Source organism: Candoia aspera, chromosome 15 (assembly GCF_035149785.1).
Source record: "Candoia aspera isolate rCanAsp1 chromosome 15, rCanAsp1.hap2, whole genome shotgun sequence".
NCBI classification, from domain to species: domain Eukaryota; kingdom Metazoa; phylum Chordata; class Lepidosauria; order Squamata; family Boidae; genus Candoia; species Candoia aspera.
In genome coordinates, this window is record NC_086167.1 from 15,575,624 (window position 1) to 15,590,682 (window position 15,059).

The 15,059-nt window shown below is 43.7% G+C and overlaps 1 protein-coding gene across 1 annotated transcript; it reads left to right on the forward strand.

The window, feature by feature from the left end:
* The first annotated feature begins 5,213 nt into the window (after window positions 1-5,213).
* CCDC63 (coiled-coil domain containing 63) lies at window positions 5,214-13,308 on the forward strand. Its single transcript, XM_063315846.1, has 11 exons — window positions 5,214-5,255; window positions 6,306-6,472; window positions 6,816-7,005; window positions 7,459-7,578; window positions 8,139-8,320; window positions 8,608-8,789; window positions 9,480-9,697; window positions 10,542-10,616; window positions 11,660-11,852; window positions 12,440-12,637; window positions 13,057-13,308. Exons 1-11 carry the CDS (start codon window positions 5,214-5,216, stop codon window positions 13,191-13,193), a joined length of 1,704 nt encoding a protein of 567 aa, XP_063171916.1. The 3' UTR covers window positions 13,194-13,308.
* The last annotated feature ends 1,751 nt before the right edge of the window (window positions 13,309-15,059 follow it).

The following is a 15,059-nucleotide window of genomic DNA, read 5'->3' on the forward strand; positions in this document are numbered from 1 at the left end:
CTCCCTGACCCAGTGTCCTGTCCTTTTCAAGTTATCAGGGAGTGGACCACCATCCCAACACACCAATTGCCAGCGAACTTGTACCACATAACTGTGCATTCATCTGGGCCACTGTTGTCCAACCGACTGGCTGTGGCTTCAGGGTTTCAGACAGGAGTCTTTCTCAACGTACCTAGGGAGGTAGGGCATTGAATGGAGAACCTATTACATTAGAAGGCAGACATTCTACTACTGTATGGAGCGGCAGCCTAACAAGATATCACCATTTTTTCAAGAAAGTCCTATTCATCCTCACTATTAAGAATAGCGTTTAAAATTCACTTCAAGGGAGTTAGCACTACAGTACTGAATCCTTATTTCTGAGGATTCTTCAGTCAGCTATCCCATAAACTGCTATCCTGCAATGGTTGTAATAGAACATATTTGTGACATGCCATTTTTAGTTCAGTCACCTTTTTAAACAAAGCATTTCTTTTTTATGCTATGAATTCCCTGCATCAAAGAGACTACCCAAAGATTGCGTAGAAGCTGCCTTTTTAAAACAACCTCATTAGCTCCCCCCCAATCCTCCCCTTTGAGATTCCTTGTCCAAGTAGTTGCTGGAAAGACAAATGCTTTCTGACGGGATGGGAATTTGCATCCAGGTTGCTAGGCAACTGGTTGTGGTACTGCAGCCTCCTGAATTGAGCAGGGTGAGAACTCCCTGCCTTAACCTGATTTTCCTGGCAGGATTCCACAATCTGTGGTGTGGTGGCAGGCTATAATTTAAGGGGTAGTATGGAGCTTTTAATAGTCCAATCCTAAACGTGTTTATCCAGAAGAAGCTTGCTGAGCTTAACGGCCAGGGAAGTAAGATTGCTTACCAAAATGAAAAATCCAAAGGCTTCCCAATAATACCTGATCTTAAGAAATGCCTAGATGCTAGCTTAATACATTATGCAAACCCCATGGCTTTCTTACTTGTGGTTTATTGAAAAACTATAGTACGCTGGGTTCACATTACATTAAGTCGTAAATTGTGAGCTGCAATGGCTGGATTCACATATCGCATAAAACTATAAAGTGGTTTGTCTGAATTTGGGTTGATGCAGTGTATGAATCCAACCCAGCCTGCATGTGCATGTACAGACAACCATCGTGGTTGTAAACCATAGTTTACTATGTGAACCCAGAACATTTCTGTAGAGCTCATCCAGCAGAGTTCAGTGGGAGCTGCCCAGAGTGCTGATTCTTGCTCAGAAAGACCTGCCTTGATCTACACAGGAAACTCTTTGATTGCCCATGTTGTACTAAGCCACAATATGGTCTGTTTGATTTTGATGTAGTATATTACATGAACTCTGGCACTATGATTTATTCAGGACACCCAGAATAAACCAGCTATGGCATAAGACAGCATGTGTGTCATGTTCACTGTTTCAGTGTAGTTTATACATCGTAATGTTTCACATGCCATGGCGCTGACACGCATTGCTGTTCGGGAGGGAGCTGCTGTGAAACCTTGTACCAAGCTCTGTATCTATGTTCATTACAATGGAATGTGTTTGGGTTATGTGCTCTGTTCAAGGCCTTTTCCCGCAGACCATCAGAGACCGTTAGGAGCACCTGGGATTGTGAACTTGGGAAGATTCTATGGGGGGAGGGATTTCGTTTGCACCGAGGGTTTTTAGTTTGAATTTGGCGCGCTTTCATCATTCTCAGCTTTATGTAATGGTTGCCTATTCTAAAACACCATCAGACTCATAAGTAGGAATTCAAAGATATCTGATTTATTAAAGAACAGCATGCAGGATCACAAAGAAAGCTGAGAATGATGAAAGCGCACCAAATTCAAACTAAAAACCCTCGGTGCAAACAGAATCCCTCCCCCCGTAGAATCTTCCCACGTTCACAATCCCAGGTACTCCTAACGGCTTCTGATGGTCTGCAGGAAAAGGCCTTGAACAGAGCACATAACCCAAACACATTCCATTGTACTGATTTCAGATACAGAGCTTGGTACAAGGTCTCACAGCAGCTCCCTCCCAAACAGAAACGCGCGTCAGCGCCATGTCATGGGAAACGTTACGATGTATAAACTACACTGAATCAGTGAACATGATGTCGTGAGTAAGGATGGCGAGCAGGGGGCTCCCATCCAGACTGTCAAGCGCATGCGTAGCACTGAGGAATTGGTCAGCCATTCCAAGAGACACAGATCGGGACCGCCTTAACCCTTGGGGGTTATATGTCTGGGTTTTCCCACGCTTCTTCAGTTTGTTAGGATTCCTGTTAAGTACTAGCAATAAATATTAGAGACCAGTTCCTTGTCTCAGCGTGTTTCCTGGCTGTTAGGACACATGACATGTGAATGCAATTGCTGTGTGTTGTGACTACATCCCCTTCTGGTGAGCCAGATCTCTTCAGAGCACAAAAGCTACACCTGAACATGTATAGGTTGCCTCTTTCAGCACTGAGCAATTGTAGTACGGATGCATGTATTTAGGACTAAGATTTATTTCAACTCAAGTCGTAGAGACTTTGTGAGATCTAGACATCACTGATTTAGAACTTAATACTATGTTTCTCCCCTTCCTGCAAGACATTCTGAGAATATCAGGCTCACTGCCAGGCATTCAAAATCCTTGGCCTCAAGGAGAGCAGAAGCTGAGCTCAAAAGCATAGGAGAATGAGAAGACTTTTTTAGAATAATAACAATAATTGACAATTTGAAAGAATTTACAGAAAAGTTAAGGAACCTTAAACAAATACAAAGAAGTCCTTTTGACAGTTCCATATGTACTCACAAAAAGGCCAAGCAAGTCCCAGTCTACTCCATTTAAAATTGTCCCCAGCAAATTCCTTATTTTGTTGAGTAGCAACCCAAAACCCACTGAAATGAGAGTCTCACTCATTTCCCAACAACATCTAACAGTCCTGCAGGACTTAAGGTGGAAAAAGAGAAGCGCTGTTGGTCAGAGAAAATATTTCTGTGGTGCTGTGGCATAAACAAAGAGGCTTGACTACATTAATTTCTTTCCCAGCAGTTTCATTGACTGCTTGTTCACAGCTAATAAACAATGGAGAATAGGGCCCATAGAATCTGAACACAATGAAGAATACCACAGCTTTTTACCAAAAGAGAAGCAAAGTAACGGGGGGGGGGGGGACACACACACAAACACATGCAAAATATATTCAGAATGGCCCAACCAAGAAATAAAGGTCTTTCTCAGAAACTATATTTAAGTATTGGGAGAACATCTTTTACGCAAAACTGATTCTCTAAAATGCCTTAATTCGCTGTCTGTGCTGATTGTGCAGCCTATTCCTGGATTTTTTCTTATCATTTCTAGCATTCATCACACATTCCCACCACCCCAGCGTTTCATAGGAGGACAGCATGTAGCGGTGAAGATTTTGGACTGACACACGGAGGGCCCAGCCATGCCAATGCACTGGGTGCCCCCAGGCCAGTGGTGAAGTACCAAATATGACTACAGAAAACAACAAATGTGTTGCCTGGGTATTACTTTAACCCAAGATCTCCACCAAAGGCCTGGTGGGTCTTATTTATCAATGTTGCCTCTAGGATATCCCATTAGCTTTATTTTTATACACGGCTTTCTCTAAATCCTTAATTTCCAAAATCCGATCTGGATTTTTCCCTTGTTCGGGAAGCCATCCCTCCCAGGGGAAGAGGACAGCTGTTGCGGGGAGGAGAGAGGGGTAGATCGGTCAAGCCCGGAGTAAGCCCCTGCGCAGGAAAGCGCGCGGGTGGGTGGCTGGGCGGGGGCGCCGCGGAACGCCCCGGGCGCAACCAATCGGACGCGGCCGGCTCATAAAGAGGGTCTGCATTGTGCGCGGAATTGGCCGTGGCCCGCGCGTTCTACTCAGCCCGGCGGAGGCGCAGCGGGAGGCAGGGGCGGCGGCGGCCAGGAAGGAGAATTTGCAGGTTAGCTGCGGTTCCCCTTGCTGGATCCGACTCCCTGAAGGAAGGGGAGACGCCTGGGGCCGCAAAGCTGCACGCTGGCCGGAAGAGGCCGGGATACTCCCCGGGAAGAAGAGAGCAGAAAAATACTGTGGTTGGTCCCAGAGGATGGCTAGTTGGCCCAATCGTTATCCCAATCGTTATCATTAGCTCCTCCTCGCTCCGGTTTAGTCACACGATTTCTGTCTAGCGTCCCTCTTATTTCTCATCCCGATCTCTTTCCTGTCTGCTTTGATGGCCTTTAATATACTTTAGTATACCAGTTATTTCCAAAGTGGCTAACAAAGGTTCTCTGCCCCAAGCAGTTTGCATTCAGCTCTGAAAGATGGAGGAGAAAAGAAAGGTAACCAGGCCAGGGAGATGTGCACTTGCAATGCCAATTCATTATGTCTTAGAGGGAAACTGGAGATAATGAAAAGGCTTTGGATCTCTTGAATCATCTGTTTCAGTCTGATTCAGCACTAACAAGAAGTGACGGGGGCTGAATCTGGGTCTAGGCTGAGTACTCTGCCGTTCAGCTGTGGTTCTTCCCACAAAGAATTTCTAAAGTCTGCCATCTTTTTCTGGTGCACAAATTTGTCCCATCTGTTTTAATCAACTTATTTTTTAAAGTCACTTTTCTGAAAATAGAATTTGATTTTTAAATAAAAAATTGAAGTTTCTGGGGCCTTCTAAATTTAAGCCAAGCCTGAATGGAAGTGTGGAAACAGTACCAGGTCAGATTGAAAGAGAGAGACTAAAACAATCTACCAAATTCGGGGAGGGGATGGTACTGGTTCTTCCTTTGCCATCCTGTCATCCTCATTGCACTTCATCATTCCCAGACCTCTCAGAATGTTCCATCCGATCCATTTGGTGTGTGGGTTTCCATAGAAAAGATAGCAGAGGGTGCACAGTGCTACAGTGTACTCTCTCTTTATTTCTATGGAAACCCAAGTCCTGGATGGGTTGGACAGAGCTTAACCATCTGTCCCACCCCCTAATTTTAAATTAGCATGGCTCGTGTGACGTCATGCCCATGTTCTTCTAATATGCTGGGAAAACCATCTGGGCAATTTTGTCCCATACCAAACAAGAATAAAGGTGAGGCTGGGGAGAAAATTGGTTGATCAGGAAGAGAGGTCTTACTTGCCAATGGATGGTTTCCTTGTATAAACTTTTTTGTTAACTTTTTTCAGGTTTCGGTCTGGGCAGGAGGAGCCTGGTTTCCTTAACAGAAGCGTCCACCATTAAGCAGGGAAACATGAAGACTCTGGTAAACACAGCTGCTGTCATTCACGCCGTGGTAACTGTAGAGTCTGCTCCCCTGCTGATCTTGGCAATCGCTTAGCTGCGGCACAGCAGCCTGAGTGCTGCCATCCACTCCCTGGTTTGGATTTTGGATTTGCCCGTCTTGTTCCTGCTGCCTTTGAAATGTGTTGATCGACTCCCACCATTCCCAGGCAGCACAGGAAAAGGCCTGATGAGTCTGTCATCCTATGCATCTGAAGGGCACAACGTGGGAGAAGACTGCCTGACTGCACAGTGCTGAAATGCTGTTGGCTTCTCGTTTCATTTTAGGGTGCACTTTTGCTTTTCATCCATGAAAGTTAGACCTGATTTCGTTTAGCTTAGGGACCAGCTTCATATCTATACAGTATGTACTGTCTGTCTGTCTGTCTGTAGATGTATATGTCTATATTTTTATTTTATTTTATTTTATTTATTTGCTACCCTGCCTTTATTATTTTTATAAATAACTCAAGGTGGCAAACATACCTAACGCCCCTTCCTCATCCTATTTTCCCCACAATACACACACACACACACACAATTTAATTTTTTTCCCTTGTGTGGGAACAACATTTGGACACTGCTATATAAATTAGCCCCCCAAAAAAGTAAAGGAGGAGGAGAAAGTGAGAAAGAAGCAAAAAACATCCTAAAAGCAAATATATCAGAATGTTTAAATAATTTTAAAAAGCACACACACCAGAGGTTTCTTATATCTGTGTGTATGATAATAGTGTTGCAGATGTACAATCTGACATCCTGAATTAATTAAGTGTGATTAAAAAATTTTAAAAAAGGTTCTACCATCAAACACGTCTTTGCCAACACCAGGCAGACTGAGCAGGCCTTCAGTAAGGGTTGGTTGTACAATATGACCCTCCTTTGTGTAGGTTTTTGGAAGATTGATAGTTGGTTCTTACGGAATAACTTTGCTTTATTTCACTCTGGCCAAATGCGTTTCCTTGGTAAAAGGGAAATTGTAATCCTGAAGGAAATTTAAGCCTAGTTAAAACACAAACACCCTTTACTTTTAAAAACATCTCCCTACAAATCTGACCTGCAGCGCCGGAGGGGATCTCATGCCAGGAGTGAAAATTCTGACTATACCGAGAAGGAAAAGGAGATGATGGCAGAAGTCGAGTTAAGGAAACTGCAGCAACAGTTTCGGATCATGGTGGAAAAACGCAAGACTCTTGCTCTCAAAACACAGCAACAATTGTTCCATCAGGAGTAAGTGTGCCAGAGATTGAAGAGCAGCTGCCACATTGTGTGTGTGCATGTGTGCGTGTGCACAGGACCACACTGATATATGCTAGCTGATATATGTTCTGCTAGCTGAGAAAGCATCTGAGTGCCAACATACCTGCCTCCTGTTTAAATCTATCTAAGCTAGTGGAGTCACCTTTTCATGTTGGTCAATTCACTCATTGTGTTAACCACGACCTGTATTGCAGTGTGTAAGCTAGTTCGTAACCTACGGTTTAGGGCTTCACATTTTATGGCAGATCAGTTTGCCAGGGCTGTTTGGGATGCTTTAGTACATTTTGATACACACCTTCTTCTTCCTTTACAGCAAAAACATCCATGCTTTGAAACAGGAACACAACGAGATTAATTTACTCCTCAGTCTCACCAAAACACCCCGGAACATTTTCATGGATGACCGGAACTGCATGGAGCTCAGATTCCTTTTGCAGACCAAAGACGAGTACGATGCTCTCATCAGAGCCACCAAGGGTTTGATTGCAGAACTTGATGACAAGGTGCTTGGTAGAATGTGCGACTTAGAAAGTGGGGATTGTGAAGCACGATAGACAGGCTGCAAGCATGAGATTCACAGCTCTCCTCTCTCCCAGAATGTGTGGCTTCTGATTTTGACTCCTGAGTACACTTTTCCTGTGAATCAAAACTAATTCAGCATGCCCTAATTCAGTTCAAAAACCCAAGGACTGCCAGCTGTAGATTCTTAGGAAAAATAAAACATCTTTGGGGATTCTATTGCTTAGGGAATATTCTTCCTCTCTTTGTGCTCTCTCATCTCAATTTCCTCTGCTCTGTATTGTTGTTTGGGGCAGGAGCTTCTTTTTGTACACAATTAAACATGAAATATTTAGAGGTTATATTAGCAGATGCACTGTAGTTATTCATGGTTTCCCTCAAACTATCCTCTTTTAATGAATGTAAGAGTTTTGAGATATTTCTCCCTCTACTTTTAGATAGAGGACTTGGAAAAAAAGATTAAAACACAGAAAATCCTTATAATCAAGCTGAGGCAGGAGCACGATGGGAAGTGGCTCCAGAAGCAAATCCAGCTGCTGGATAACCGGCTCAATCATGTAAGCAGCACTTTTGCAGACTTGCACCTTCCCTGGTAGTTAAGAAATTAGGATTTGTCTCCACCTTGAGGAGAACAATTGAAATAAGAACAGTAATGAGAGCCCTTAAAAATAAACTTGAGGGTGTAGTAGAAGATCTGCGTCTCCAAATTTAGAACCATCAGGTATAACTGATGATGGGAAATATAAACTAATATGGCTTCTTTTGCACTTTCCTTTTTGGATCCAGAAAATACAGTTAGAACTGGAATCTGGAATCTATTAGCCACAGGCGTCTCCAGCCTAATTTTGTGTAACCCTCAGCGTCACTTTGTCCTCCAGCTGCTGAGACCTGTTCTTGCTCTCCAAACTGTAAATCACTTCTACTGCATGAGTTTGAGTGTCTCTGCAAGAAGTAGAGAAATGAAGGGTTGCAGAAGGAGAAAAAGAATTGCACATTCTGCAAACCCCACCCTCTCTGGACCCGGCTTTCCCCATCATTAGCTGTTCTTCCTCTCCATGACTTTACCTCTTGCCTTAGAATGCAGGGACCCTCTCCTGATTTTGCTTCTGACCTCCAGGCCACGGTACATTTTGACATCATCTTGACCACAAATGCCAAGCTCCGTGAAGAAATAGAGAACCTGCAGTGTCAGAAGTCGATCTTCGAGGGCATCTACTCACGGCTCCACAAGAAGCTTGAGCAGCAAAAAAGGACCATGGACAGATCCATTGAGCAGTCAACACAAGCCTATGAACAAAGGTGAGGAGGAGTCCTAAGTGTGTAATCCTCTGCGCGCTTTCAGGACCACAACTTCCTATGGACTACGTTGGTTCCTTAATGGTTTGACAAAGAGCATCATTCAGAAGAAAGGTATCCAACACAAGCTGTTTTAGATGAATAAGTCCCAGGACTAGGAGCAGAATATCTCAGAGATAAGCTGCTCAGCTGGTTCAAAATGAGGTGGTAAAACTTTGGCCTGGACTGCTTCACCCTGTCCTATTTTTAGACTCTCCTTCTTGCATATGTGTTTTTCTGTGTCTTCTTAGGGTTGAAGCCTTGGCAAGAATCTCTGCCATGAAGGAACGGCGGTTCAAGGATATTGCCCAGTTCAATATTGAGTTCCGGGAGCTGGAGCGAGTCTATAACCATGAGACCAAGCTGAAGGCATTTATGTTCATCAAACTGGTGGACCGCTCGGAATTTGAGGAGCAGGCCAAAAAGGAAGAAGGTACCATGTTGGGACTCAATTCATGCCAAAGTAAGGGGGAAATGCTATCTGAGCCAAGAAGAAAATGTCCCATATCTGAAGTCCCCCAGATATGTTGGATCACAATTTGCATCTTCCCAAACCAGGGTTGCCACTGAAAAACTCAGCAATGTAATATTCTCCATTCCTGAGAGCCTGTCTGATGTCATGGTTAAGGCACCGGGCTAGAAACCGGGAGACGGTGAGTTCTGCTCCCACCTTAGGCCCAAAGCCGGCTGGGTGACCTTGGGCCAGTCCCTCTTTCTCAGCCCTAGGAAGAAGGAGGCCAGGGCAAACCACTTCTGAAAATCTTGCCAAGAAAACTGCAGGGACTAGTCAGGCAGGTGCCAGGAGTCAACGCTAACTCAAAAGCACACACACACACACAAAGGTTAAAATGTACTGCTTGGTGTTGCAAGGGATGAGCATTTGAGTAGTCATGTTATGATGCACTAAGTGATGTTCACATGTGTGCCAAGAGTTCTGTAAAAATATGGATGCAAAACCTATTATGTATAAAGTACATATATACAACTTTATTATTTAATTGAATGTGGGTCTAATAGGCAACAGTTCTGGATTGTCAGTTTTTTGTTGAAAAAAAAAATCTGACTAGGCCCGTATCCTATGTGCACAACAAGCATTGTTCCACCCCACCCCAATTTCTCTCAGCGCACAAGGCAAAGAAGCGGGCTAAGTCCAAAGGGGAGAGCTTTGAGAGCTATGAGGCGGCCTACACGCGGCTGCTGAAACTGACGGAAAATGGTGACATTGACCAGCTGGTGGAGGACTTCATTGAGAAGGAGGAGAAGAACTTCGCTTACTTCAGCTATGTCACCGAACTGAATGATGACATGGAAAGGCTACAGAAGAGGATTGAAGTCGTCCAGGTGGGGTCCTTCTCCCTCCCAGCTCTGTTTTTAATAAGTGCCTCCGTGCAGTTTCATTTTTACTCATGTTTTTGAGCTGTCATCATTACACTGAGCTTCTGACTTCAAATCCTTCTACAAGTCAGCTGCACTGTGAATAAATGCTAATGGTGACTTAAAAGAAAAAAAGCAAACACATTTTTATAGGCAACTGAGTTACTACTGCCACCATGCAGCTTGTGGAGAGACTGCAGCAAAATTAATCTTGGTTTATACCCTGAAAATAGCTTGGGAGCTATCCCTTTATTCTCCACAAAGGCTTCCCATGGGTTCTGAACTGTGGTCCAGAATCCTCTGGGGCAAGGCTGGGCTTTTCCATTCACGCATGGTATTTTCTGTGTGCAGAGACATTCTTGTGCGTATCCAGCAAAGACAACTTAGCCAGGAAACTTCTAGTTTAGAATCTGCATTCAACACAATCAGGAAATCATTGTTCTAGCCTTGGAACACTTTTCTACCAAGAGTAATTCCGCTCTCTGACTTAAAGTACTTGAGGTTAAGTAGTTTGTTGAGCCTCTGGGTTTTCTATTTTTATTTTTTGCAATTTGGGGATGATTTTATCCAAGCATACATGCCCTTTTCTCCTTTCACTGTTGTTTTTTCCCCCTTTCTAATTATGTAAACTGCCCAGAATCATTTGGGAGTCAGGCAGCCTTCCAAGTTAAATAAATAAATGCATTTTGGCATTCTCGGAGCCTGGTGCTCTTTGTAAATGCACCTAGCAAAGTCATAAGTGGTCTGAAGGCCAAAATGATGTGTCGTGGTTAACTAAAGTCCTGATCCCCTGCATTTCTGAACTTTGCAGAATGAAATCAGCCAGCTGAAATCCCAGCAGAAGGCAGCCGAAGATATAATTCATGGCAATCTGAAGGAAATGGAGGTATGTAGTGAAGCTAGGGTGTGTGCGTGAGCGTGTGCGTGTGAGAGAATGAGAGAGAGAGAGAGAGAGAGAGAGAGAGAGCGCATGGCAGTGTTACTTAGAGTCTGACTGGACCCACGTGTGTGCTCATCAGGCCTGGCAGACTGCTGGGGATGGCTTAGGTTGGTAGGTAGATCAGGCTAGAGTTGAATGGTCTTGGACCTCTGAAAAGGTGTGATCCAGTAGGCCTGGAGATTAACAAAGGAGGTCTTTTACTGGACCCATGATCTTTTCTAGACTTCATTCACTTCCTAAAGGGTAGAGAGCCATAAGAGGGCAATTCTTCTTGCATTTCTTTGATTGTTATGTAGGGAATGTGACTGCCCAGTTACAAAGGAGAGCAGTTCCTTGGGGGGAACCTGGCTCAAGACGGTGTGCAGGATGATCTGGAGAACGGATTCCTTATTCTGGTTTTTTTTTTGGCTGCATCATAGAGTTTGAAGTAGAGTGCACAAATTGTGCATGTGGAAGTTCCCAGCTTCAAACGACCATATCTTCGAGTTTAAACAAAGGGAAAGGAGGGAAAGAAGGCATCAATGCAGACAAACCTGGGCTAGATAAACTGATAGTCTGGGCCAGAATTAAAGATGCATTTGTGTTCCTAAGACAAGAATTTACTCCTAAAATCTGTGATGGCTGACTTGTTTGGGCCACTGTGTCAGTAGAATCAAGGGTCGTACTAGGCACGGCTATAAAATTTTCAGCCCCGCTTTCTCAAACAACTACTAGAAACATTTTAGCACTGAGAATTAGGGAGCCATATATCACAAGTTCATATACAGCAGTATACCGGAAACCCGTCCTAAATGTGTCAAATCTTGGGTCTTTTTAAGTTAATGGACTTGTGGCTGCTCTTTTCTTGACCTTGAAAGTCTCTGTCATCTGTCCCTTATTTATGAAAGACTCTCCAGGGTGAGAATCCGTTGGGAGCCGTCTTGGAGGGCTTTGTAATACTTTTGCCTTCACAGCCTCTCTAGCCCGTGAGCCTCTTTTTCTGCCAACAGGAGACGCTGCAGAAGACCACTGAAGAGGCCAATCAGTATGCTTACAAGCTGAAGGAGAGCAGCAAAATCTTGGACCACCTGAAATCAGCAGTGGATTTCCTGTTCAAGCAGATAGGCTGCAATGCTACCAAGATTAGAGAGCATCTGGGAGAGACTGGGGAGATCACGGATCAGAATGTGATGCAGTATTTCAGTGAGTGAAATGATCACGCACCAAGCTAAGATGACCACCGGTGTTTTTCCTAGAGAGCCCTGAGGCTCTGTGTGGGTTGGTGTTACAAGCCAGGAGAGGAAATAATACAAACGTACTACTAATAACAGCGACCTTCGATAAGAGGCTGTCTCTGGTCAGGTGAAGCCTTCTGACATTCCCTCGTTTGTCCACCGGGGGAGCTCTTAGTCCTTCCACCCAGGACTTTTCTCATCAGCCCAGCTCTAGGAATAATGGAGTGGAAGGATGCTTTGAATCAGCAGGGCCATATTTAACACAAGTTTGTGAACTTCCTGAAAGCACAGTGGGTAGCTTATATAGTCAGTAGTCTTGCATATAGAGAAAATTTTAATGAGAAATTCCCTTTCTAATCCAATGAAGTCAAATCTCTGGGTATCAAAAGGAGTTTATTGGGAAAACATGATCTAGGAAAAAACCCAGGGGCACAAACAACCAGGCCCCCCAAATCAGTGCCATTAAGTCCTCCTTGTCTGCCAGCTTCTTGGCACAATGTAGGAGTCATAGAGCACCCCCACTCACCCCAAATGTGTTCTTGCTTCTTTCTGCAGGCATTTTAGAAAAGAAGAGCAACGACCTTTTGCTGATTGAATCCTTCTTGCGCTACAGGGAAGTTGAAGGGGAGCTGGACTCTGTCCCTATGCTGAATCCCTTTTTGGGTGGGACTGCTCTCCTAAGGAAAATGGACACCGTTAAAATATCCCCCCCCACTCTCAGCGTGGATCCCTTTGCAGACATGTTAGAGCCTTGTAAGTAGTTGCAAGAAGGGTAGATGGCAATGCAAAAACCAAGGATAATGGCAAAAGGCGATCTGGGGCCAGCAAGAACAAGGGTTGGAAGTTTTTATAAGAGCAGAGAGAATTCCCTTACGCTCTCTGTGTGACCAATGTCCTAGTGGGCTCCCCCCTAAACTTTCTCTTGGTTCCCTTGAGTTTTCCAAAAGACATTTCAAGAAAAATCAGAAAAACCGAGTTAATCAATAAAAGAGCCTAAGGGTGGGGAGGGTTTGCTGATCAGTAACTGCTGATTCTATACCTGATTCATGCTGAGAAATAAATAGGTCCTATGTGCATGCTGTGTAAATGCGGTGGTTCACCGAAGTTGTCATTTTAAAAAGAAAGAAAAAATGCCTGTTTTTTATTTGAACTTCTCATTCCTTTCCCAACAGTGGAAGGTCCACTAGACCACAAAAACCTGCGTGCCATGATCTTAGAGAATCAGGAGAAGGAGAAGGAAAAATCCAGGAGTTCAGTCGCAGAAAGATTAGATAGCAGCAGAGATAAAAAGAAATTGTCACCAGTATAGAAGCTGAGATGGAAATGCGTGGCAGCATGAGGAACCGTCTTTTTACATCATCTTCATTCATATACTTAGATTTGTATATCTATTTTTATACACACACACACACACACAGAGTACAAAATGGATTTTCTTTGCATAGGATAAAAAATTGTTAATGAAGAAAACATTTGTCTCTTGAATTTCTACAGCCTGCAGTCTTGTTTGCAGTCTTCTTTTTGATTTCCCTGAATTTATCTGTTTTTTTCCATAGTCCTCAAATGTCTAGTTGAACTATAACTCCCGTCATCCCTCAACCATCAAAGTTTGGAAAAATGGGAGTGAAAGTCCAACATAACGAGCGAATACCAGTTTGATGAAGGCTGCATTTATGTTGCATCAGGTTTTTTTTTACGTGTGGAAGGTACCGTCTTCTCACCTCTTTTCGGAGAGCAAAACCCTTGGATGCACTTTTATGTTCCCCTTAATACATACTCTGTTCTAACAGAGATGCTGCAGAACACTTAAACGACTCCTACAGCCAGAGCAAAGGGCTATTTCCACTCTAGCACCCTGTAAGTGTGAGTATCCTCCTTGCCCTTGAAACACCTGAAACAGATATTGATTTTGCTGTTGTTACTATATTTTTACTGTATGGCTGTTGCACAGTCAAGACATTTCCTTGGTTTGGCAGGTTCCATTAGCCAAAGAAGATTAAGGGATGTGTTTCTGGCACCTCCTCGTGCTTTCCAATAAAAGTAGCAAAGCCAGAAGAAAGTCTCTGGGCTATGCGTATAGAAGGAGTCTGCAAAGATCAGATAGTGAGAAAAGAGGTGAAGGGTCTGTAATGGAATCCATGAGCTCCACTTCATGCCTGAACTAATGTTTGTTTCTTGTGTTGCTCCTCATAAGCACAGACACAGAATATGCTAAATAAGCCACATTATGGCCTAGTGTCTTGTGTGAACCAAGCCTTAGTCTTATGTTCTTCATAGGGCTGATATTATATGGATATGGCTCAATTATAATCCAGTTATGTATCAGATCTTAAACCTTTTGGAGAACTATAATTTTCCTATTTTATATCTTAAAAAACGAGGCCATCTCAGTAAGACATTTTAAGATGTAATGTGCAAAAATGTCCTTCAGGCATAAGGCTTTTAATGCTAATATGCAGAGTGGACATAAGATGGTGCATGGAAGACACATACACGAAGGTTATTGCACTGAAGCAGGATCATGACTCGGATTTATCCAAGAACTATGCATGCTTTTCTAGGTACCAGACAGTTTTACTATTTATAGTCCACTGTGAATGAGCTGTGTTATCCCACACAGAGCAAATGCCATACCATAAGGATGACACCTGTGTGCGGTTCCTGAGAATTCTGGGAGTTGTAATCCCAATACATCTGAAGTCTTTCAGGTTGGCAGGCTAATGAATGTAGACCACCAAGCCTAGGTGGCCTGAAGCCTAGTAGATATTGGAAATTCAGTTTTGCAATCCCGGGCACTCAACATAAGCTGTGGAACCACTGGCTTTGGATGGGTCTCTCCTGTATCAGACCAGCCTGTATGTTGCAGCTGACTTCATGACCAACTACTTGGAAAGAGCAAATGGACAACCCTAGATGCGCCCAGAATGGCAATCCAGTTGTATGCTTCCAGTGGGTAAGAGATTCACTCTAATGTAGCAGCTGGAGTATTGGAGGACTGGGGAGAATTCTGGGTTCAAATTTCCATGGTCAGTAGGAAATTAGATGTGTCTAGCTGACCTACTCATGGGATTACTGTGAGAATAAAAGGGGGCATACGAAGCTCCATGGGGGAAAGTTAAGATAGAGGTATTTAGTGCCACATGGCATGCCCTGATGCTGCCACATCAGTAGGTAG